General features: G+C 42.8%; 1 protein-coding gene across 1 annotated transcript in view; it reads right to left on the bottom strand.

Annotated features, from left to right (window-relative positions):
* LOC111970341 (pleckstrin homology domain-containing family A member 6-like) overlaps positions 1 to 22,606 on the bottom strand; it is a 53,882-nt gene that overhangs the window by 18,174 nt on the left and 13,102 nt on the right. The window contains exons 5-14 of the mRNA XM_070445719.1: positions 22,409 to 22,477; positions 22,127 to 22,207; positions 18,828 to 18,977; positions 18,159 to 18,254; positions 15,444 to 15,555; positions 13,334 to 13,473; positions 8,176 to 8,343; positions 6,905 to 7,004; positions 680 to 786; positions 265 to 420 (exon numbers count right to left, since the gene is read on the bottom strand). Of these exons, the coding sequence (XP_070301820.1) occupies positions 265 to 420; positions 680 to 786; positions 6,905 to 7,004; positions 8,176 to 8,343; positions 13,334 to 13,473; positions 15,444 to 15,555; positions 18,159 to 18,254; positions 18,828 to 18,977; positions 22,127 to 22,207; positions 22,409 to 22,477 (1,179 nt within the window). The remainder of the gene's footprint in view (positions 1 to 264; positions 421 to 679; positions 787 to 6,904; positions 7,005 to 8,175; positions 8,344 to 13,333; positions 13,474 to 15,443; positions 15,556 to 18,158; positions 18,255 to 18,827; positions 18,978 to 22,126; positions 22,208 to 22,408; positions 22,478 to 22,606) is intronic.

Below are 22,606 nucleotides of genomic sequence, written 5' to 3'. Positions count from 1 at the left end.
CTGGTTGAGAGAATGCCAAGAGCGTGCAAAGCTGTCATCAAGGCAAAGGCTGGCAAGACTGGCTACTTTGAAGAATCTCAAATCTCATATTTTGATTTGTTTAACACTTTTTTAGTTACTACATGATTCCATATGTGTTATTTAATAGTTTTGATGTATTCACTATTATTCTACAATGTAGAAAATTGTAAAAATAAAGAAAAACCCTTGAATGAGTAGGTGTGTTGACAGGTACTGTACATGTAAATAGAAGTGAGAGCATACCACTCTGTAGTTGGTACCAGCCTGGCTACCCAGGTTCAGGCTGCGTCTCTTGTCCCTGACGGAGCTGCTCTGGTTCCTACGGATACGCTCGTTTTGCTCCTCAACGCTCATCTTGGACTTCACCTCCGCCGGGAACACCGCACTCTTCGGACGCTCCTGGGAGAGGGGAATGATATGGGAATAACATGTCAATCATATGATGAAGCATCAAATGTATTGCTCTTTAAAAGATACATTTGACAGCACCATTCAATATACCAGACACAGGCCCACCACCACTACATAAAGGCAACATCAATGAGTAACACTATCATAATATAGTTACAAAACATCATGTGTATGGATCATATAATATAATGCATATAGCCTGTGAGTTTCCTGAGCTCCATAAAGCCCTCTCTGGCATGCTGCCTACCCTGGAGATTCCATTAGGCACCTTGCCGTTGCGTCGGGAGATTCCATGGTCGTAGGATTGGCCCTGATCCTCCAGGGGAGACTTAGTCCTGGGAGGAACGACCCCCACTGGACAGGAGAGAGACAAACAGCATGTCAGAGGATGACACAGGTTGTGTCCCAAATTGCACCACATTCCTATATAGTGCACTACTTTTGATCAGGGCCCATAGAGCACTATGTAGGCAACAGGGTGCTGTTTGGMACACAGACACAGAGGATGAGTCATTGGGGTTACATAATCCAATCTATTATTATGTAAACAATTGACTTTAATAAGGTACAGCTAGTCCTGAGGACTAGTAATCTAATTATATTTATATATACAGTATATACTCTGATATTTTAGATGATGTTCTTTCATTTCTGATTATAAACAGGATTTCATTCCAATGAGTCTGTTATCTAACAGTTTTGGATTAGATCAGAAAAAAGTAGCATAATACCACCTTGTAATAATACCCCCATAACACTCCCTTGTAATAATACCTCCAAAATACTCCCTTGTAATAAAGCATTTATAATAGATTAGTAAATAGTTTATTCATCATTTATTAATCATTACTCCCACATCTGTAATGTTAGTAAGCTAGTTATTCAGACATTTATAAACAACTTTGAAAGTATTTAATAATTATTCATAAGATAATTCATAAGATGTTTAATATGAGTCCTCATAAACCATTTACTAATCATTAGTTCAATCTTTTTGGGCAATTTATACTTCATAAATACTTTTTTCAAATGTTTTGAGTGAGCAGTGTTATTTCTCACAAAAGATGGAAATGCCATTGGTAGGCATTCCAGCAGTTCGTGATGCTCCTTAACGTCTCAAAATGGCCCCTAGAACATATCACACAATACAAAGGATGTTTGGAAAAATATATTTAAAAAAAAATCCAAAACAGTAACACTTCCATGCTGAGTAAAGTATTTTTTTAAATCCGAAAATTGTAACAATAGCATTTGTTGTCAGACTTTTCCACCAAAACCAAAGTGTGGATTGCAGTCACTCATTAGAGCAGTCCAAAAAGTGCTTGCGAGGAATGGAAACAAACATCTGCACTATCCCATTACGTTTAATATTTCGCTGAACTATCCCATTACGTTTAATATTTCGCTGAACTATCCCATTACATTTTGCGGAATTATCCAATTACGTTTAAAGAGTTACTACCTTTAATGGCCCAGTTAAAGTGCTGCCAAACAAAGTGTAAACATAAACATTAAAAGTTAAAAGAGGAAAATACTGAAGCACTGGAAGCATTTAAAAGGTCATGTGTCTTGTGAAAAGCTGTCTGAATTCTGGCAAAGAGTCTACAGATGAATATTCTCTCCGTTCTCCGTTTTTGTTTGCTTTTAAATGTTGATACTGGAGACTGTTATCAGGAGAAACTGTGTAACCTAACATTTATAGCGGCGAAGAAATGCATTGCCATTAATTGGAAGGTTGGTTATTCTCCCACAATGTCAAGATAGATGACAGAAATGTCAAGTTATGTATGGAGGCATTGTACTAAATACAGTAAGACAGAGTCTGTATTGAAAACATGACCACGTCAGGGGAGATACCTCTTCAGGCTATACCTAGCTGCTGGGCTGCTCAGTCCTCACACTGGGGGTCTGCCATCCTGTGGGATGTTGCTCTGGCCCTGGCCTAGTACACACAAAGTCAATAATGAATGTTTCCATAAGATCCTGAAGCTGAGTAGCGTGTGTTGGTGTAGGGAACGGCAGGGCGGTGGACCCTTGCGGGCGAGCTGGGGCGATCCAGCTATATTCTGTGCAAGTAAATAAAATGAAGAGAGCTCTACATTATTATGATGACATTAATTATATGGAGGCTGTGCTGTTTCTGTATGTATATGTAACTGGCAAAATAAAGGAAACACCAACATAACGTGTAGGGCGTTGGGCCACCACAAGCCAGAACAGCTTCAATGCGCCTTGACATAGATTCTACAAGTGTCTGGAACTCTATCGGCACCATTCTTCCACAAGAAACTCTATAATGTGGTGTTTTGTTGATGGTGGTGGAAAATGCTGTCTCAGGCTCCGCTCCAGAATCTCTAAGTGTTCAATTGGTTTGAGATCTGGTGACTGAGACAGCCATGGCATATGGTTAACACTGTTTTCATGCTCATCAAACCATTCAGTGACAACTCGTGCTCTGTGGATGGGGGCATTATCATCCTATGGGGGCATAGCCATGGTATCCAAAATAATGGCCTGCCCAGCATTTTATACATTATGTTAATTAACGAATTAACTCAGGAACCACACCTGCTTTCAATATACTTTCTACCCCTCATTCACTTAAGTGTTTCTATTATTTTGGCAATTACCTGTATATGTATAGGTGTATGTATTTTTGTTTTTTGTTTTGTATTTGAAAATAATTGATTGGAAGGAAATTGTTTTGGGCAGAGAGTTAAAGTATTGACTATACTGTTGAGGGTCGAGGCGTGCCGGCGGCTCAGCCTGGCAGTGCGGTCTGGCTGACCTACTGATCATTCTTGTGGTGGGTGGATGGGCTGAGCGGCACTTCTTGGAGCCTCCCATTCTTAACCAGTGTCATAACATCAAATCTAGTGGTACATAACTTTTGCCTGATGCTTCAAACTGAATTCTTCCGCTGATCTATGTTCGCTACATACTTCAGTCTGAGACTGCCATCGATGAAGTCGTTTGGGGTGACGTCAAAATGAGAGGTGTTGTATCAGAGTATCAAAGTATCAAAGTATCAAAGCCAATGACACATTTGCATATCACCACGTGGGTTCCTGTGGCGGTCAGTGCAGTTTATGATGAGTGAGGACGATCATTTTTTGAATGAGCATGCATGGCCTTATTTCTATTACAGCATGTTGGATGACTGTCATTCATATTCCATTCACCCAGTTTAATGTAACATCAGCAGGTTTAGACTACTACATGATACTCAAATATTCCCTATACCCATCATGAGGTTGCTACAACCTAGCCTATGAATTAAAGTCTACAACGTCGGTGCACACAGGTCGAGAGAAACATTTTGCCTGCATCTAGCTTATCTAGGGTGTAATCAATAGTCCAACAGTTGCAAACGAGAGTTTCTATTAGACAAATTCAGGTATTTTTATCCCCCGTTTTGTTTCCGTTTAAGAAACGTTTTTCAACAGAATTAGTGGAATGAATACACCCCTGATTATACATAAAAACAGTTCACTTTCATAGCAGCCACATTGTATTCCTTCTCGCCTCTATGCACTCTCCTCATTTCACCTRTCCCCTTCTTTTGTGGACTTCAATGAACAACACATCAGCTGTATGTGACCAGGCAAAAAAAACTTTCCAAGCCAAACCATGTCATAACCGCTACACACAGCCTACATTGTTGTCCCCGTATTAGTTAAAGTAATGTCCTAGTCAACATAGCTAATAGCACTAATGGGTTTAGTAAATCCGCTACAATCATGCGGTAACATTACAGTGTATAGCTAGTAAGCAATTACACCGGCGGGCCCAAGTGGCAATAAATTCATAAAACCAAAAGTTTACCTTGACTTGGACGAGTTCCAGTGTTGTGTTGGATAGTCATAGCCAGCTAGCTAACATAGCATCCCTCTGTTTGAGCCGGGTGTTTGAGTAACTAAACTAGCAAGCTGCATTTGCTAGCTAAGTAAGTGAAACTGAAAGTGACATTTTTTTACGAACTCTCTCTTTCTATCTCTTGCTTCTCCTTCATTTTTGAAGAAATTAATTTGTTGATGGCTAGGTTTTGTACTGAAGTCAATGTACGAGAAGGAGGACGGAAGCTAGCTGTCCTCCGGCTACACCATGGTGCTACCCTAAAGAGTGCTGTTGAGGCTACTGTAGACCTTCATTGCAAAACAGTGCGTTTTAATCAATTATTTGGTGACGTGAATATATTTAGTATAGTTTTATCTAAAAATAAGAACTTTTTCAATGTTTTACTATTTTATTAATGAAATTCACAGAGGAGGATGGTCCTACCCTTCTTCCTCTGAGGAGCCTCCACTGGTATGTTCTCGTTCTGGCCGAACCCATTGGTTTCTGGGACCAATCAGAACAGTTAAAATGGAGCCTCCCGGGTGGCACAGTGTTGAGGAATGTGTTTGTTCTTAAATTGCTTGTAATATTGTATGTTTTACTACATTGTGTTTGTTGTACATTTTGTCAATTATGTTCGTGCAGTGCTGCCCTGGAAACAAGGACTWGATCTCAATGGAACTCCCTGATAAAATAAAGCTTAAATACATTAAAAAAAGAATGCTTCTAATGCTTCAGTCTTTTAAACATCCTGTGTTGTGTGCTTATTGTTTTACCATTGATATGTTCTTGGCTTTTTTGAGACCTTAAGGATCATCAGGTACTGCTGAAATGTCTACCAATGGCATGACTATATTTTTTAAAGAAATTACACTGGTCACTCAAAACATTTACAAAGTATAAATACATCTCACTTCACATTAGGCCACCCAAAAAGACTTAACTAATGATTAGTAAATGGTTTATAAGGACCAACCAGTATATTAAACATGAATGATATTATTTAAGTGATAATGCCCGAGAAGCCGTGGTTTGGAGGCTATACTGGCACGGGTGTTGTTAGGCCCGAGAAGAAATCGAGGTCTTCGTGCCTTCTATTAGCTGCCAAGCCGACTGGTCGTTCTTTTTGGTATCGTTCCCAGTAAAGCCGACTGGTCGTTCATTCGATTGGCAACCACGTTGTTCTGCCAAACAAAAATGGTCGCAAGCTCTTCTCACTTGCTAGCTCGGCTTAAGGTTAGGTTAAAAAGGTTAAGGTTAGGGTTAGGGGAATGGTTAGCTAACATGATAAGTAGTTGCAAATTAGATAAAATGTATTAAGTCCTGTAGTTGCAAAGTTGCTAATTAGCTAAAATGCCAAAGTTGTCCGTGCTGAGATTCAAACACAGTTTTGGCTTGCTAAACGTTCACGTTATAAGCCCACCCATCCATCCAACCACCCCAACCAACCACCCTACTTTAGTTTTCGCCTTAAAAACAAAGATGTCATTTTATGCTGATGATTCAACACTTTTTGAAAAGCATTCCTCACAAAGCTGGTTGAGAGACATGAAGCTGGTTGAGAGAATATCAAGAGTGTGCAAAGCTGTCATAATTTTGGTTCACGGTGGGAACCCAAAAAGTGTTAAACAATTAAAAATATATTTTATATTCTTCAAAGTAGCCACCCTTTGCCTCAATGACAGCTTTGCACACTATTGTCATTCTCTCAACCAGCTTTTTTCTCTTAACACTTTTTTGGTTATTAATACATGATTCCACATGTGATATTTCATAGTGTTGATGGCTTCACTATTATTCTACAATTTAGAAAGTAGTAAAAATAATGAAAAACCCTGGAATGAGTACGATTTACTGGTATTTACAAAGAAAATATGGGGGATTGGAAATGATACAGACAATTACACTGATGGAAGCCACAATCTGTGCAATATTTAAAGTGATCTACCCCCTAAAAATAAAGAATAAACATAAGCCATAAAATAATAAAAACAATTGAATGATTATTGTATTTATTATTATTTCATTTAAGATTTTCTGTGTGTCCCTGATACCACTTTCCACCCTGTTAGTTTGTTGTAATTCTCCATTTAAGAAAACAACCCCTTCCTACAATGACCCCACCTTCAGGAAGAGTCATAATTCCTATGGTGCAAAGCTAAATAAATATAAACCCTCATTTCTATCTATTTGTTCATGTTCTTAGTCTGTATGTCCCACTCATACATATCCAACTTGTTTGGCTAAATTATATAAATAAATACAAATAATAATCAAAATGTTAAAATATGTTTGATAGAGAAGTTAAATCCTGTTTAAGTGTTTATCATTATGTTTGCTCAGTCTTGTTCACTCACAGAGCTATGGCTAATTTAGGTTCAACATTTCCACCCTGATAGGTCAACCCTCTTAGGATTATGAACCTAACAAATTGGAAAATGCATCCCAAAAAAATGTTATGTGCCTGAGCTTGATCAATATGTTTTTCTAAAAGAATACTATTTTTCTTTGTACATATTTGTAAAAATTCAAATGTTTTGAGGTCCAAATGGTACCGCATTGTAGGAATGACCCAGCTATGCAGACTTACTGACACACCAGAACACCATTACCCAGGATCCCTTGCTTCCTGTACCTTTATTCATGTTGGCCTGTCGATCCAGATCCAGCTCCTGAGCTTCGTTGCTATTGGTCCATTCTTCTGGTGACATGTCCTGTCGATAACCGTACTTGTGCTGCAACACAGAGTAGGAGGAAGAGCTAATGCATCATCAGCCAATCAACAGTAAGATATTTACGTACTGGGAGAGTGTAGGAACTATTGGCCATATAGTTACCCAAACACAGAATGCATTAGATAATATGCATTGGTGTGGAATGCAATGATGGGGTTATTGCCAGATATGGCTGGTTCCAGAGCTCAATGGTGGGATGTAGATACGGCATAAGCCAAAGCATACGGTCTACACACTACAGGACAGACACAGCACTAGCACAGGAACTAGCACAATCACATCACTACCACATCACTACAACAACTGGCACACAGACAGTATGGTAAAGGAACCACTAGCTGTGGATGGATCCACACACCTCCATTCACATCCTTACCGTTCCTAGGGGAACCTGTAACTCGCCCTAAGATAAGTCTTAGCATTCAAAAGCACCCAGTACACTAGAATGGCTAAGATTTAAAATACTTAAAATTGGTTGTCCTATTTGTTTGGTATTGTTGCTTTAGATCCTATTGAATAATTACATATCAACTGATTCAATTCAAATTTAATGAAGAGTTTTTGGTATCAACCATAGTAAGTGATTGATTGTTTCACAGCAGACTAAAGAGAAGCCATAACCAGAACAATCACTTCTAGTGCAAGTGCTGTTGGAGAGCAGATACAGGCCGAGATGGAGGCAGGGAGGCAGGGAGGCAGGGAGGCAGAGAGGCAGAGAGGCAGAGAGAGAGAGAGAGAGAGAGAGAGAGAGAGAGAGAGAGAGAGAAGAAAGAAAATATGGAATAGGAGTCATGAGGAGTGAAGCGCTAGAACAGACAGATGTGTGTGACCATATCTATGGCAGAGGGATGGGGTGATGGAGAAGTGGATGATGGGGGGGGGGGGGGGGTAAAATCACTCTGTGTGGTAGAGCTTGGAGCTCTGCTGTTTAGGGGTCCGGAAGTGTTTATGGGGACGACAGGGATGGCTTCTATAGGACATGTAACAACTGGGAGTTGCCCTTTACCACAGATCAGCTTACTCTACCCCCTATCCTTACTTTACCCATTAGGGGGAGGCAAATGATTATGTCCCTGAATCAGTGGTTATGGACAACATTTACCAGCTTGCGTGAGTGACAGGGGGCATGGCAGGGATGGGAACTCCCTCCCACCCTCCCGTCTCCAAATACCTTTCTGCTGTGGGACTCTTCATCGTCAAGGTAACCGTCATCCAGGCCCAGGCTGCGTAGCCAGGTGGAGCTGTCGAAGGGCAGAGGGGGGAGGGAGGGGGGAAGGGAGGGGAGCGACTCCAGAGGGTAGTAGGATTTGGGAAGTGGTGGCCGTGGCGGGCCAATGTCCTACAGCCACAGGAAGGAGGTAGGAAGAATAAGAGGAAGAGAGGGAAGGAAGAAAAAAAGAAAGGAAGGAGGATGATGGTAGGAGGAGGAAGAGAGAGCACTGTGCATCAGGAGGAGTGACAAAAGCCAGGCAGAGTGCAGAGCAGAGAGGATCATGGAACGATATGAGGAATGGAGCCCCGACCCCTATGAACTTCAGGGGTGAAGGGTCACAGGCGTCCAACGAGATGCCTGCACTGAGCTAGCATGAATGCACATACTGATCAATTCTAATCAGATTAGTAGTACTGATACAGACCACTGACTACTGCTGAATATGAAAAAAAAGATAGAAAGTACCACCACAATTTCCAACGTTATGTTTCAGTTGAATGAGTACAGACACTGTAATCAGTTACAATCATTAAGCGACACAGATGATACATGGGTTTATAAGATTCACAAAATAYAACATTTCTGCTCTTGAACACTATAATTCAAATTTCAGCATTGTGTGATTATGAGCTTCATGCCAACAGAGAAAGTTGGCTGAGAGCCAGAGGAAGGCATAGCACTACAGGTTTCACATGGGTTTAATACTAAAACAGGAGGATCCAACCCCAGTATCTTCTGAACTATACTGAACAAAAATATAGAGTTTAACATGTAAAGTGCTGGTTCCATGTTTCATGAGCTGAAATAAAAGATCCCAGAAATGTTCCATACAGTATGCACAAAAAGCTTATTTCTCTCAAATGTTGTGCACAAATTTGTTTAAATCCCTGTTAGTGAGCATTTCTCCTTTGCCAAGATAATCCATCCATCTAACAGGTGTGGCATATCAAGAAGCTGATTAGCATGGTCATTACACAGGTGCACCTTGTGCTGGGGGAAATAAAATGCCACTCTAAAATATGCAGTTTGCATGTTGTTGCCAGATAATTGAATGTTAATTTCTTTACCATAAGCTGCCTCCAGCGTGCATTTAGAGAATTTGGCAGTACGTTCAACCAATCTCACAACCACAGACAACGTGTAACCATGCCAGCCCAGGACCTCCACATCTGGCTTCTTCACCTCCGGGATTGTCTGAGACCTGCCACCCGGACAGCTGATGAAACTGTTTGCACAAACTGGCAGAAACTGTCTCAGGGAAGGTCATCTGGGTGCTCGTCGTCCTCACCAGGGTCTTGACCTGACTGCAGTTTGGCGTCGTAACCGACTTCAGTTGGAAAATGCTCACCTTCAATGGCCACTGGCACGCTGGAGAAGTGTGCTCTTCACGGATGAAACTGTACCGGGCAGATGGCAGACAGCGTGTATGGAGTCGTGTGGGCGATCGGTTTGCTSATGTCAACGTAGTGAACAGAGTGCCCCATGGTGGCGGTGGGGTTATGGTATGGTCTAAGCTATGGGCAATGAAAACAATTGCATTTTATCGATGGCAATTTTAATGCACAGAGATCATGTGACGAGATCCTAAGGCCCATTGTCGTACCATTCATCTGCCGCCATCACCTCATGCTTCAGCATGATAATACATGGCCCCATGTTGCAAGGATCTGTACACAATTCCTGGAAGCTGAAAATGTCCCAATTCTTCCATGGCCTGCATACTCACCAGACATGTCACCCTCTGAGCATATTTGGGATGCTCTGGATCGACATGTACGACAGCATGTTCCAGTTCCCGCCAATATCCAGCAACTTCGCATAGACATTGAAGAGGAGTGGGACAACATTCCACATGCCACAATCAACCCCATGTGACCCACTTGTTGTGTGTATGTACTGACATGTATGTGTAACTGATAGATGCACACACACTACATGTCAATGTTTTTAAATGTATGTCAATTATAAAGTATTTTGTCTGTAGTGTCTTTTTAATTATATGTCGGACACCAGTAAGACTAGGTGTCACCATTGGCGTCGGCTAATGGGGATCCTAATAAATATATTTGTTATTTAACTGTCTGAAGTGTCGCACTGCATGAGGCAAATGGTGGTCACACCAGATACTGACTGGTTTTCTGATCCACGCACCTACCTTTTCTTTTAAGGTATCTGTGACCAACAGATGCATATCTGAATTCTCTGTCATGTGAAATCCATAGATTAGGGCCCAATGAATTTATTTCAAATGACTGATTTCCTTATATGAACTGTAACTCAGTAAAATCTTTGAAATTGTTGCATTTTGAGTTCATATTTTTATTCAGTGTACATCCCTCTCTTTTAATCAATGAACTGTTATGGACCTGGGATAACCAGTTGACTTGATTTCTTGATCATATTCCTTGATATCAATTAATTCATTAATTGATTGATTAAGCACTATAGAGGAAAGTCCCCCTTTTATCCCTTTTGCTGGTCTCTTGGGGTTATTTCTTTGCAACTTTGTGTAGAAAACCAATTGCTTTTGCTCATGATGAAAATAAACAATCTACCAACCTGGTGGGTGAGATGACTTGCTTAAATGACATGGAATGACCCACCACTAAGTACCATGTTCCACATAGTGAGAGATGGCATGAAGGAAAAGGAGAACATTTGCCACATTTCTGCTCCACCTCCCAATGAGGTTTCTATAAATAAATTACAGTAACAGGTCTGTCTGGTTTCTTATCTGATTCCATTAAGGATACAGTTCTACACATAACTTTTTTGACCTCATATTTTCTGGCAGAGAAAGAGCTTATTGATGTTGACATGACACTATACATAATTATTTAACAACATGTTATGCAGGCTGAGAACTCCTGACTCCTTTTTCTCTGAGAATGTCAGTGAGGATTCCCTGAGCCTGCTGGACACAGAACATTATTAACCACTTACTGACTAGGACCCTCACCCTCAGCTATATAGTTTACCTCAGAAAGCATAACACATTCTGCTTCAAACCTCTAGCTTTGCTTCTTACTATTGGCAAAACAAAGTACTATAAGCTGCATCATCATAATACAGTAAGTATAACATCACATTAGAACTGTTATTGTATCAAGTCTGTCTGTTGTGGGTTACAACTGCTGCAACCCACCTTAAACATCTTAAATCTTACAGTACAGTCCACCAGGTCAAGAGATGGGTCTGCATGTACACTGAGTCGAGCCCAATGCCTGATGTTTGGATGGCTGTGGTACCAGTGTGTGGTGGTACCGGGGTGTGTGGTGGTACCGGGGTGTGTGGTGGTACCGGGGTGTGTGGTGGTACCGGCGGGATGTGTGATTTGGTACCGGAGGTGTTGGATGTACCGGGATTGAGGTGGTACCGGGTGTGTGGTGTTACCGGGGAGCTGGTGGTGTAACGGGTGGTGTGGTACCGGGGAGTGTCGTAGGTAACCGGGATGCTGTGGTGTACCGTTGGTGTGTTGGTGTGGGCGTACGGGTTGTGTATGGTACGGGAAGTGTGGTTGTACCGGGGATGTGTGGGGTACCGTGCTGTGGACCGGGTGTGGTGGTACCGGGGCCGTGTGTGGTGGTACCGGGGTGTGTGGTGGTACCGGGGTGTGTGATGGTACCTGGTGGTTGTGATTGGTACCGGCGTGTGTGGTGTGTGTGGTACCGGTTTGTGGTGGGTACCGGGATGGGTACCATGGGTAGTCCTGGGTGTGTGGCTGGTAACGGGATGTGTGGTGGTACGTACGGTGCATGTGGTGTAAAGCGTGGGGTGTGTGGTAGGTATCTCGTTGAGAGTGTGTGGTGTACGGGTCATCCGTGGATGTTGGGTTACCGGTACGTGGTGTGCTTATGGTACCGGGGTGTTGTGGGTGGTACGGGGGTTGTGGTGGTCACGGGGTGTGTCGTGTACTGTGGATTACCGGGTGTGATGACGGTTGGTGTTACTGGTTGTTCCGTGGAGGTACGTGTTGGTGGTACTGGGGTGTGTGGTGGTACCGTGGGGTGGGTGGTATCGGGGTTGTGGTGGTACCGGGGTGTGGTGGTGCTATCGGTGTGTGTGGTGGTAACCCGGAGTGAGTGTGATTGGTACCCGGGGTGTGTGATGGTACCGGGGTGTGTGGTGGTACCGGAGTGTGTGATGGTACCGGGGTGTGTGATGTGTTTCAGGACTGAGGGCCCTGGACACGGGGCAAGGTGATAGGGAGTGTGTACGGAGGTCTGGGCTATGGCTATAGGCTAGCTGGCTATCAAGACAGGAGTTTTGGCAGAAAAAAAAGAACTTTCCTGTAGCCAATGGCTTGCTGTTTCGGCTGAGGGGCAAGCTCACTGGCTAGCTGGGTGTGTTGGTGGGTTACTTACTGCCTGTAGGAGCTTGTTGATTGGCCAGTTTGGCAGGGTGGGCGGGTGAGTGGGTGGGTGGAGCTCTGGCTGGCTTCATGGGGGAGTGGAACTCCAGAGCTGGCTTGGTGGCTGTGTGGCTGTGCACTGTCACTAAGGACTGCCTGGTTGGCTTGGCTGGTGCTGGGGTTGATGTTGGTGTTGGGTCTGTGTTTGGTTAGATTGCCACAGTGTTTCTAAGGCCATGCTGGTTGGCTTGGGAGGTGTGCGGTTGTACATGTTGCTTGCTGTCTGTACTCTCTACAGGGGCTAGCTGGTTGGCTTGGCTAGTGCTAGGGTGGGAGTTTGGCTCAGGACCCAGTGGATATTTGGTTCAAGACCAGTGTGCCTACTTGGCTCAGGACTTGGTTGGGTGTTAGGTAGGGATTTAAGTTCAGGACAGGACTGGGTGCCTAAGTACAGGACCTGYCACTGTGTTTCAGGACTGAGGGGCCTGGGCTGGGCTGGGTGCAAGCCTGGGCTGGCCTGGGTGCAAGGTAAGGAAAGTATAAGGGGGTGTTTGGTGTTCGGTTCAAGATCCAGGTGTGTGTTTGGTTCTGGTCTACTGGTCTATTTGGATCAGGACCTGGTTGAATGTTAGATTTAGGACCTAGTTGGGCATTTAGATCAAAACATGGTTGGGTGTGACGTTGAGGACTCAGGTGGGTGTTAATTTGAGGACCTGGGTGGGGACCCAGGTGGGTGCGTGGGTAGTAAGAGGAGGCGGTGCTTACCTCCGGAGACAGTTGTTTGGAGGGGGAGGCCTGGGAACCGGGCACTGGGGAGAAGGGGCTGAGTGGACTGGTGAGGCTTACTGAGCTCATGGGACTAGCAGGACTATTGGTGCTAAAAGAACCTGATGTTCCACTGGCTACTGCCGGAGAGACAGAGAGACAGAGAGATAGAGAGACAGAGAAATAGAGAGACAGAGAGATAGAGAGACAGAGAAATGGAGAGACAGAGAGACAGAGAGATAGAGAGACAGAGAGATAGAGAGACAGAGAAATGGAGAGACAAAGAGACAGAGAGACAGAGAGATAGAGGACAGAGAGATAGAGAGATAGAGAGACAGAGAGACAGAGAGATAGAGAGACAGAGAGACAGAGAGATAGAGAGACAGAGAGATAGAGGAGAGGGAGGGAGGGAGTTAGAAATGCATGCAGAACGCTGTTCATCGATATACTTCTATTGGTTCATTTATCATCTACTTCAGCTAGAGATTCAGCTACAGTTCAGACAGATAGGAAAAAACATAGCAGAAGTGGTAATTACTGTACAGTGCATTCAGAAAGTATTCAGACCCCTTGACCTTTTCCACATTTTGTTAGGTTACAGCCTTATTCTAAAATGGATTCAAAAAAAGGTTTCCTCATCAATTTACACACAACACCCAATAATGACCAAGCGAATTAAATTTTTGCAAATGTATTAAAAATACAAAACAGAAATAAATGATTTACATAGGTATTCAGATGCTATAGTCTTAGCTCAGGTGCATACTGTTTCCATTGATCATCCTTGATGTTTCTACAACTTGATTGGAGTCCACTTGTGGTATATTCAATTGATTGGACATGATCTGGAAAGGCACACACCTGTCTATATAAGGTCCCACAGTTGACAGTGCATGTCAGAGCAAAAACCAAGCCATGAGGTCGAAGGAATTATCCGTAGTGCTCCGAGACAGGATTGTGTCAAGGCACAGATCTGGGAAAGGGTATCAAAAAATGTCTGCAGCATTGAAGGTCCCCAAGAACACAGTGGCCTCCATCATTCTTAAATGGAAGAAGTTTGGAACCACCAAGACCCTTCAAAGAGCTGGCCGCCCTGGCCAAAATGAGCAATCGGGGAAAAGGGCCTTGGTCAGGGAGGTGACCACGAACCCGATGGTCACTCTGACAGAGCTCCAGAGTTCCTCTGTGGAGGTAGAAGAAGTTTCCAGAAGGACAACCATCTCTGCAGCACTCTACCAATCAGGCCTTTATGGTAGAATGGCCAGGCGGAAGCCCCTCCTCAGTAAAAGGCAAATGACAGCCTGCTTGGAGTTTGCCAAAAGGCACCTAAAGGACTCTTAGACCACGAGAAACAAGATTCTCTGGTCCAATGAAATCAAGATTGAACTCTTTGGCCTGAATGCCAAGTGTCAAGTCTGGAGGAAACCTGGTGGTGGCAGCATCATGCTGTGGGGATGTTTTTCAGCGGCAGGGAGAATAGTCAGGATCGAGGGAAAGATGAACAGAGAAAAATACAGAGAGATCCTTGATAAACATCTGCTCCAACAGTACAACGACCCTAAGCACACAGCCAAAACAACACAGGAGTGGCTTTGGAACAAGTCTCTGAATGTCCTTGAGTGGCCCAGCCAGAGCCCGGATTTGAACCCAATCTAACATCGCTGGAGAGACCTGAAAATAGCTGTGCAGCGACGCTCCCCATCCAACCTGACAGAGCTTGAGAGGATCTGCAGAGAAGAATCGGAGAAACTCCACAAATACAGGTATACCAAGTTTGTAGTATCATACCCAAGAAGACTCAAGGCTGTAATCACTGCCAAAGGAGCTTCAAAAAAGTACTGAGTAAAGAGCCTGAATACTTACGTAAATGTGATTTTAAAGTTTTTTATTTTATTTTTTACATTTGCTAAAATAACATAAAAAACTGTTTTTGCTTCGCCATTACGGGGTATTGTGTGTAGATTGATGAGGAAAAAAACATTTTAATKAATTTTAGAATAAGGCTGTAACGTAACAAAATGTTGAAAAAGTCAAGGGGTCTGAATACTTTCCGAACGCACTGTATGTACGTCTATACTGTAGGTTATGTTACTGTGAGGTGCATGCATACCCCGGTGTTTGGCTGTGTCTGTGCCTCTGGAAAGGTTGCTCTTGTGGAGTCCTTCCAACACATCCTGAACTCTCCAGAACTCCTTCTGAATGTGTCTGTGGATCATCTCACTCTGATGAAGGAGAGGAGGGAGGAGTATGTAGAGAAGATGAGGGAAGTAAAGGTGATTGTAGAAGGATAGAGGTAAGAAGAAAATTTGAAGTATAATACTGAATAGATGTAATACTGTTAATAACTTATTGTTATTGTAGTCTTCTATTAGAAAACAAGTCAGGGAGTGATGTAGCAGCAGTTAGGTGTCTCAGTTATAAGACCAGAGGCAGTGTGAGAGAGTGACACAAGGTAGCCTGATTGTCTAAGAAAACAACAGGGTCACATACATTCATTAGTACACACTATAACAAAATGTAGCAAAAATTTCGCAAAGGAAAACTTAAACATGTTTTTTTTGTATATTGGACAAGTTCAGGTACCCCCTTCCCGTTTTGGCCCATTTGCTTCTGTTTCATTCCTAATGAATACAACCCAGTTTTATTGAGTTGGTCATAGACACTTCACTCTTATGGACAGTCACTTAACAGTTCACCACTATGAGCCAGGTGATACTCCATGGAGAGGAGGGGGACAGTCTGGTGTTTAATGGGGCATGTTGACTGTACAGTCGTGGCCAAAAGTTTTGAGAATGAAACGAATATGAATTTTCACAAAGTCTGCTGCCTCAGTTTGTATGATGGCAATTTGCATATACTCCAGAATGTTATGAAGAGTGATCAGATGAATTGCAATTAATTGCAAAGTCCCTCTTTGCCATGCAAATGAACTGAATCCCCCAAAAACATGTCCACTGCATTTCAGCCCTGCCACAAAAGAACCAGCTGACATCATGTCAGTGATTCTCTCGTTAACACAGGTGTGAGTGTTGACGAGGACAAGGCTGGAGATCACTCTGTCATGCTGATTGAGTTCGAATAACAGACTGGAAGCTTCAAAAGGAGGGTGGTGCTTGGAANGAGTGTTGACGAGGACAAGGCTGGAGATCACTCTGTCATGCTGATTGAGTTCGAATAACAGACTGGAAGCTTCAAAAGGAGGGTGGTGCTTGGAAACATTGTTCTTCCTCTGTCAACCATGGTTACCTGCAAGGAAACACGTGCCGTCATCTTTGCTTTGCACAAAAAGGTCTTCACAGGCAAGGATATTGCTGCCAGTAAGATTGCACCTAAATCAATCATTTATCGGATCATCAAGAACATCAAGGAGAGCGGTTCAATTGTTGTGAAGAGGGCTTCAGGGCGCCCAAGAAAGTCCAGCAACCACCAGGACCGTCTCCTAAAGTTGATTCAGCTGCGCGATTGGGGCACCACCAGTACAGAGCTTGCTCAGGAATGGCAGCAGGCAGGTGTGAGTGCATCTGCACGCACAGTGAGGTGAACACTTTTGGAGGATGGCCTGGTGTCAAGAAGGGCAGCAAAGAAGCCACTTCTCTCCAGGAAAAACATCAGGGACAGACTGATATTCTGCAAAAGGTACAGGGATTGAGAACTGGGGTAAAGTCATTTTCTCTGATGAATCCCCTTTCCGATTGTTTGGGGCATCCGGAAAAAAGCTTGTCCGGAGAAGACAAGGTGAGCGCTACCATCAGTCCTGTGTCATGCCAACTGTAAAGCATCCTGAGACCATTCATGTGTGGAGTTGCTTCTCAGCCAAGGGGGTGGGCTCACTCACAATTTTGCCTAAGAACACAGCCATGAATAAAGAATGGTACCAACACATCCCCCGAGAACAACTTCTCCCAACCATCCAGGAACAGTTTGGTGATGAACAATGCCTTTTACAGCATGATGGAGCACCTTGCCATAAGGTAAAAGTGATAACTAAGTGGCTCGGGGAACAAAACATCAATATTTTGGGTCCATGGCCAGGAAACTCCCCAGACCTTAATCCCATTTAGAACTTGTGGTCATTCCTCAAGAGGCGGGTGGACAAACAAAACTCCACAAATTCGGACAAACTCCAAGCATTGATTACGCAAGAATGGGCTGCCATCAGTCAGGATGTGGCCCAGAAGTTAATTGACAGCATGCCAGGGCAGATTGTAGAAGACTTGAAAAAGAAGGGTCAACACTGCAAATATTGACTCTTTGCATCAATTTCATGTAAATGTCAATAAAAGCCTTTGACACTTATGAAATGCTTGTAATTATACTTCAGTATTCCATAGTAACATCTGACAAAAATATCTAAAGACACTGAAGCAGCAAACTTTGTGAAAAATTCAAATCATTCTCAAAACTTTTGGCTACGACTGTACTTTATACATTCTAGATGATATCATCAGAAGTATGATGATAAATAGGACATGATGAAAATGAATGTTTGTGGTAATTTATTGTTGATGAGTGATTCCTATTCTGTTTAAAATACTGATTAGGAGGAAAGGTTGGACTCACCTATTAGCAAGCTAGGATAACACTGTGGTAAGTGACTGGAAATTAGCCAACGAAAAGCAATAGAAACTTTAAAATGGAACCACACAGGTGTGTTCATGAGCAGGTGAGATTAGAGATTAGAGTTCCATTCTAGTCATTTCCTTTCTAAGCTCCATATTCAGTGTTCGACTGGCGACTGGTTAGAAACACAGGTTTTGGTAACTTTGTACGCTACAATAAAACATCAGAAGCTTTAGGTGGGTCATAGATTAAGTGGCCAGTGTACCTGCCCGCCTGTATTGAGCTGTTCCCACAGGTCTCCATGGATAGCATTGACCTCGTCCTCCAAAGCTTCAAACTCCATCCGACTGGTGGTCAGAACCTGGACAGCAGGGGAGAGAACACACACTCAGAGCCTGGAACACACACTCAGAGCCTGGAACACACACTCAGACCCTGGAACACACACTCAGAGCCTGGAACACACACTCAGAGCCTGGAACACACACTCAGAGCCTGGAACACACACTCAGACCCTGGAACACACACTCAGACCCTGGAACACACACACTCAGAACCTGGACCACACACTTAGACCCTGGAACTATGAACACTATCAGTGTTTTCCTAAATCAAAAAGAGGCTTGGGTGGTGAGTGTGGCAATAGGCACAGTTTTTCCTTCGCATGAAAAACCCTGACTGTATGCTGAAGCCTCTAGCCTTATAGTCACTTTCTAAAGCAACCATACAATATCTATCACACTGGAGTAGGAGAGTTGTCCTCTGATGGTGATCAGATCTTATAGATTATAGATGATATATTGTCATATTTTAGATTCATTCATATATCTTATACAGGATACCTTAAAGGGATCTCCTTGATTTACTTATAGATTACATCTAATGGATCACTATGGATTATCATGGATTATCCCTGGCTATGTGTCTTTCTTACGCTGGATGCCTGGGAGAGTTCTCCTCTGATGTTGATGAGCTGGTTCTGCAGTGTCTCCTTCTTCAGCTGTAATTTGTCTGCAGCCAGCAGCTGACCCCGGTACAGCTCCATCTCCTGGTGTGTGGTCACCAGCGCACCCTCTAGGCTGTCCTGGGAACAGCAGGTAACATCGGACATGTCAGACCATGGTTTGGCTACTTTTATGGAGTAGGGAGAAGTTGCCCCTAGACACTGACCTTGGGTCAGTTTTGATGTAGGGCCGGGAAGCTGATCCTATATATTTACCAAGCGGAAACTCCACCCCAGAGCACACTTTTATGATTACTTTCTTTAGCAGCTTTGCATTTTATAGCATTATTCTGGATCGATATGACATAACAGATAGACATGTACGACCTACATTTAATAAGAGAAGCCATAGGACACCTCACATGCCATATATAAAACGTTACATTGTAAATTGGGGTGGCAGGGTTGCCTAGTGGTTAGAGCGTTGGACTAGTAACCGAAAGGTTGCAAGATTGAATCCCCGAGCTGACAAGGAAAAATCTGTTGTTCTGCCCCTGAACAAGGCAGTTAACCCATTGTTCCTAGGCCGTCATTGAAAATAAGAATTTGTTCTTACCTGACTTGCCTAGTTAAATAAAGATAAAAAAGAAACACCATGACTGCCTTGTTTCTGACTTTGTTTTTATTGTCCTTGGACATAATCTAGGTGTCTGGTCTGATCTGTTAAGCATTGAAGACCCAAATTGGCTCCCGAGTGGCGCAGTGGTCTAAGGCACTGCATCTCAGTGCGAGAGGCATCCCTGGTGTGAGTCCAGGCTGCATCACATCAGGGTGTGATTGGGAGTCCCATAGGGCGGCGCACAATTGGCTCAGGTTTGACTGGGGTAGGCTGTCATTGTAAACAATATTTTTTCCTTAACTGACTTGCCAAGTTAAATAAAAAAATAAATGTAAACCAAGACAGAAACCCCTCTACAATGGTTCAACGAGGACCTCTGGAGGCGGATGAGAGAACGGCATCTTTACCTTGAAAAAACACTGAAGTCTGGTCAGAATGATGACATATGTATATTTACAGCACTGAGAAATAAGGTGGTACGGAATATTTGCCAAAGCAGAGCTCTTTCTTAGAGTGATCAATGAAGCAAAAGGAAATGTCAAAGTGATTTGGGAAAATCTCAACAAACTAACAGGGAGAGGAGCTGAAAAGTCCAAAAAACATCCTGAATGAAAGGTTCATGGGATTCTAATTCAAGACTCCGATTTCATATCCACCACCTTTAACCAGCTTTTTGTTGACTCTGTCAGGGAACTGGCTCAAAGATTTTCAACCATGACCACAGTCCTCACTCCCATAGATAATAATAAACCAATATTCACAATTCCTGAAATCTCAGCATCAGCATTGGACAGTATTATTAGCTTCTTCAGGAGCTCTAGAACAAAATATGTATTTGTTCTAGACACTGTATTCCTGAAGAGACACAAATATTCTCTGATTGTCCCTATTGTACATCAAGTTAATCTGTCCATCAAATATGGGTTCTTCCCCAATGCTTGGAAGTCTGCTTCAGTGATACGTGTTTTAAAATCTGGTGACCGAACACTGGTGGAAAATTACCAAACTATAAGCATTCTTCCAGTGCTATCAAAAGTAGCTGATAGATGGGTGGCTGATCATCTGACTGATCACCTCAATCAGGGCAACTCCATACATCAAATGCATACATCAAATGCATACATCAAATGCATACATCAAATGCATACATCAAATGCAATTTGGACTCAGAACAAACCATTCTACCGAAACAGCCAACTGCTATTTTCTGGATTGTATTAAATTTAAACTGGACATAGGTGGTGAAGTCAGCAGTCCCACAAGGGTCAATATTAGGCCCCCTTCTGTTTACCATCTATATAAATGATCTCCCACAAGTTAACATACAGATGTATGCAGACAATACAGTTCTGTATGTACACTCAAAAAATAGACAACTAGTTGTTAACAAGTTAACTGAAGCTATGGTACATGTTTCTAAATGGATGACTAATTATTGCCTGCATTTGTATTTGTATTTCGAAGTCAAAGGGTTAAAAAAATAATAATAATAATCGACAAGACTGTATGTACTTCTCTAAGAAATCAATTGATTCTTCCCAGCGAGCTGTTCTTGTTAATGGGGAGAATCTGAAAGTTGTTTCTAACTTCAGGTATCTCGGCGTCATTTTGGACTCCAACTTGACATTTAAGAAACATGTGAAGGTGATTAACACGATCAAGATTGGATTATTCAACTTTAGGTTTGTAAGACCTTTCCTTCCTCTGGAGGCCTCCAAACTATACATGCATGCTGTGATCTTCTCACATCTGAGATATTGCCTCACCATTGAAAAAAGACTAAAAACACCAGCAAATCAGCTCCAAGTGATTTTAATTCGGGACTTATTTATTTTTTGTACTTTTTCTCCCCAATTGGTAGTTACAATCTTGTCCCATCACTGCAACTCCCCTACGTCACAAGCAGGAGCTACTATTCTGAAACCAATTGAATCACTCTACAAACAAACACTTAAGAGTTTTGATAACAAACCAAACATTTGTCACCATTGTCATATAATCTACAAACATAATTTATTTAGTCAGGATAGTTTAAGCATTATGTAGATGCAAGCCTTGTCTTTAACATCTTGCATGGTCTTGACCCTCCCTCCACCCCTATATCGGCATATCATGCTCAAGGAAAGCACCTCCAGGATAACAAGGGCAGTAACTAGAGGGGGTTGCGTTGTCCCTTTTCAAAACAGTAAAATTGGTAAATCGGCCTTCTCTGTTAGAGCTACAATATACTGGAATGCAATGTCCATGGACTTGAGAAGCTGCACTGATTGTTGCTCAACTCTATCCAAACCTGTACACATGAGTTATCTGTGGTTCCTCATGTAAGATGACAGTTGATGATAGTGTTGTTGTTGTTAGAATTATATATTATTGAATGTAATGTATTTGTATGTTGTATTGTTTTAGTGAGTATCTGCCCAGGGACGACAGGTGCAAATGAGCTTTTGGCTAACCCTAGTACATTTACATGGATTTTGCATTATTGTAATATTGATGTTGATTAATGTGCATTGTCCCTTATAAATAAATAAATAGAATACATTTCGTAACAGCATATACCAACAGACATGCTGTGTCTTCAGCTGGACTCGCCTGGACTTTGCAATGTTTAGTATGCTGGATCTGGTAGAGTACGAGGGGAAGATTTTAGTGGTAAAACTTCTCTATCTACCTTGTCCATCCTCAGCCTGTGGACCACTGCTTCCTGGTCCTTTAGAATCCTGTTCTGCTCACACAGACGACCCAGAAGTTTCTAGAGCGCGAGAGCGAGAGAGAGAGAGAGAGAGAGAGAGAGAGAGAGAGAGAGAGACAGTTCATTAAAATGTCAGAGAGCAAATTAAGACATTGGAGGGAGGGTGTTTGCAGGAGCGAGTAAGGTGGCTGAAAGTTGATGGTTTAGGGTAGGAGGAGTGAGGCTGTTATGGGACGGTTTGATGGAGGGACAGGGCCTTACGCTGGTCTCAAGCTCGTTGAGATTCAGTGTAGGGTGCAGCTCCCTGTAGGGGTCATCGAATGGAGGCACCTGGGAAAACAGAGACAGGATTCTTAATACTTACATTCTATCAACCAGACCCTATTCAAACTAATCATTCATAGACCATTGGTTTGTAAAACAACCCACACATCATTTTACAGAAGGCTTCAGTGAGCC

Source organism: Salvelinus sp. IW2-2015, linkage group LG11, assembly GCF_002910315.2.
Source record: "Salvelinus sp. IW2-2015 linkage group LG11, ASM291031v2, whole genome shotgun sequence".
Classification (NCBI taxonomy): Eukaryota; Metazoa; Chordata; class Actinopteri; order Salmoniformes; family Salmonidae; genus Salvelinus; species Salvelinus sp. IW2-2015.
Note: the sequence above shows the minus strand (reverse complement) of the source record. Positions and strands in the feature narration are given on the sequence as shown.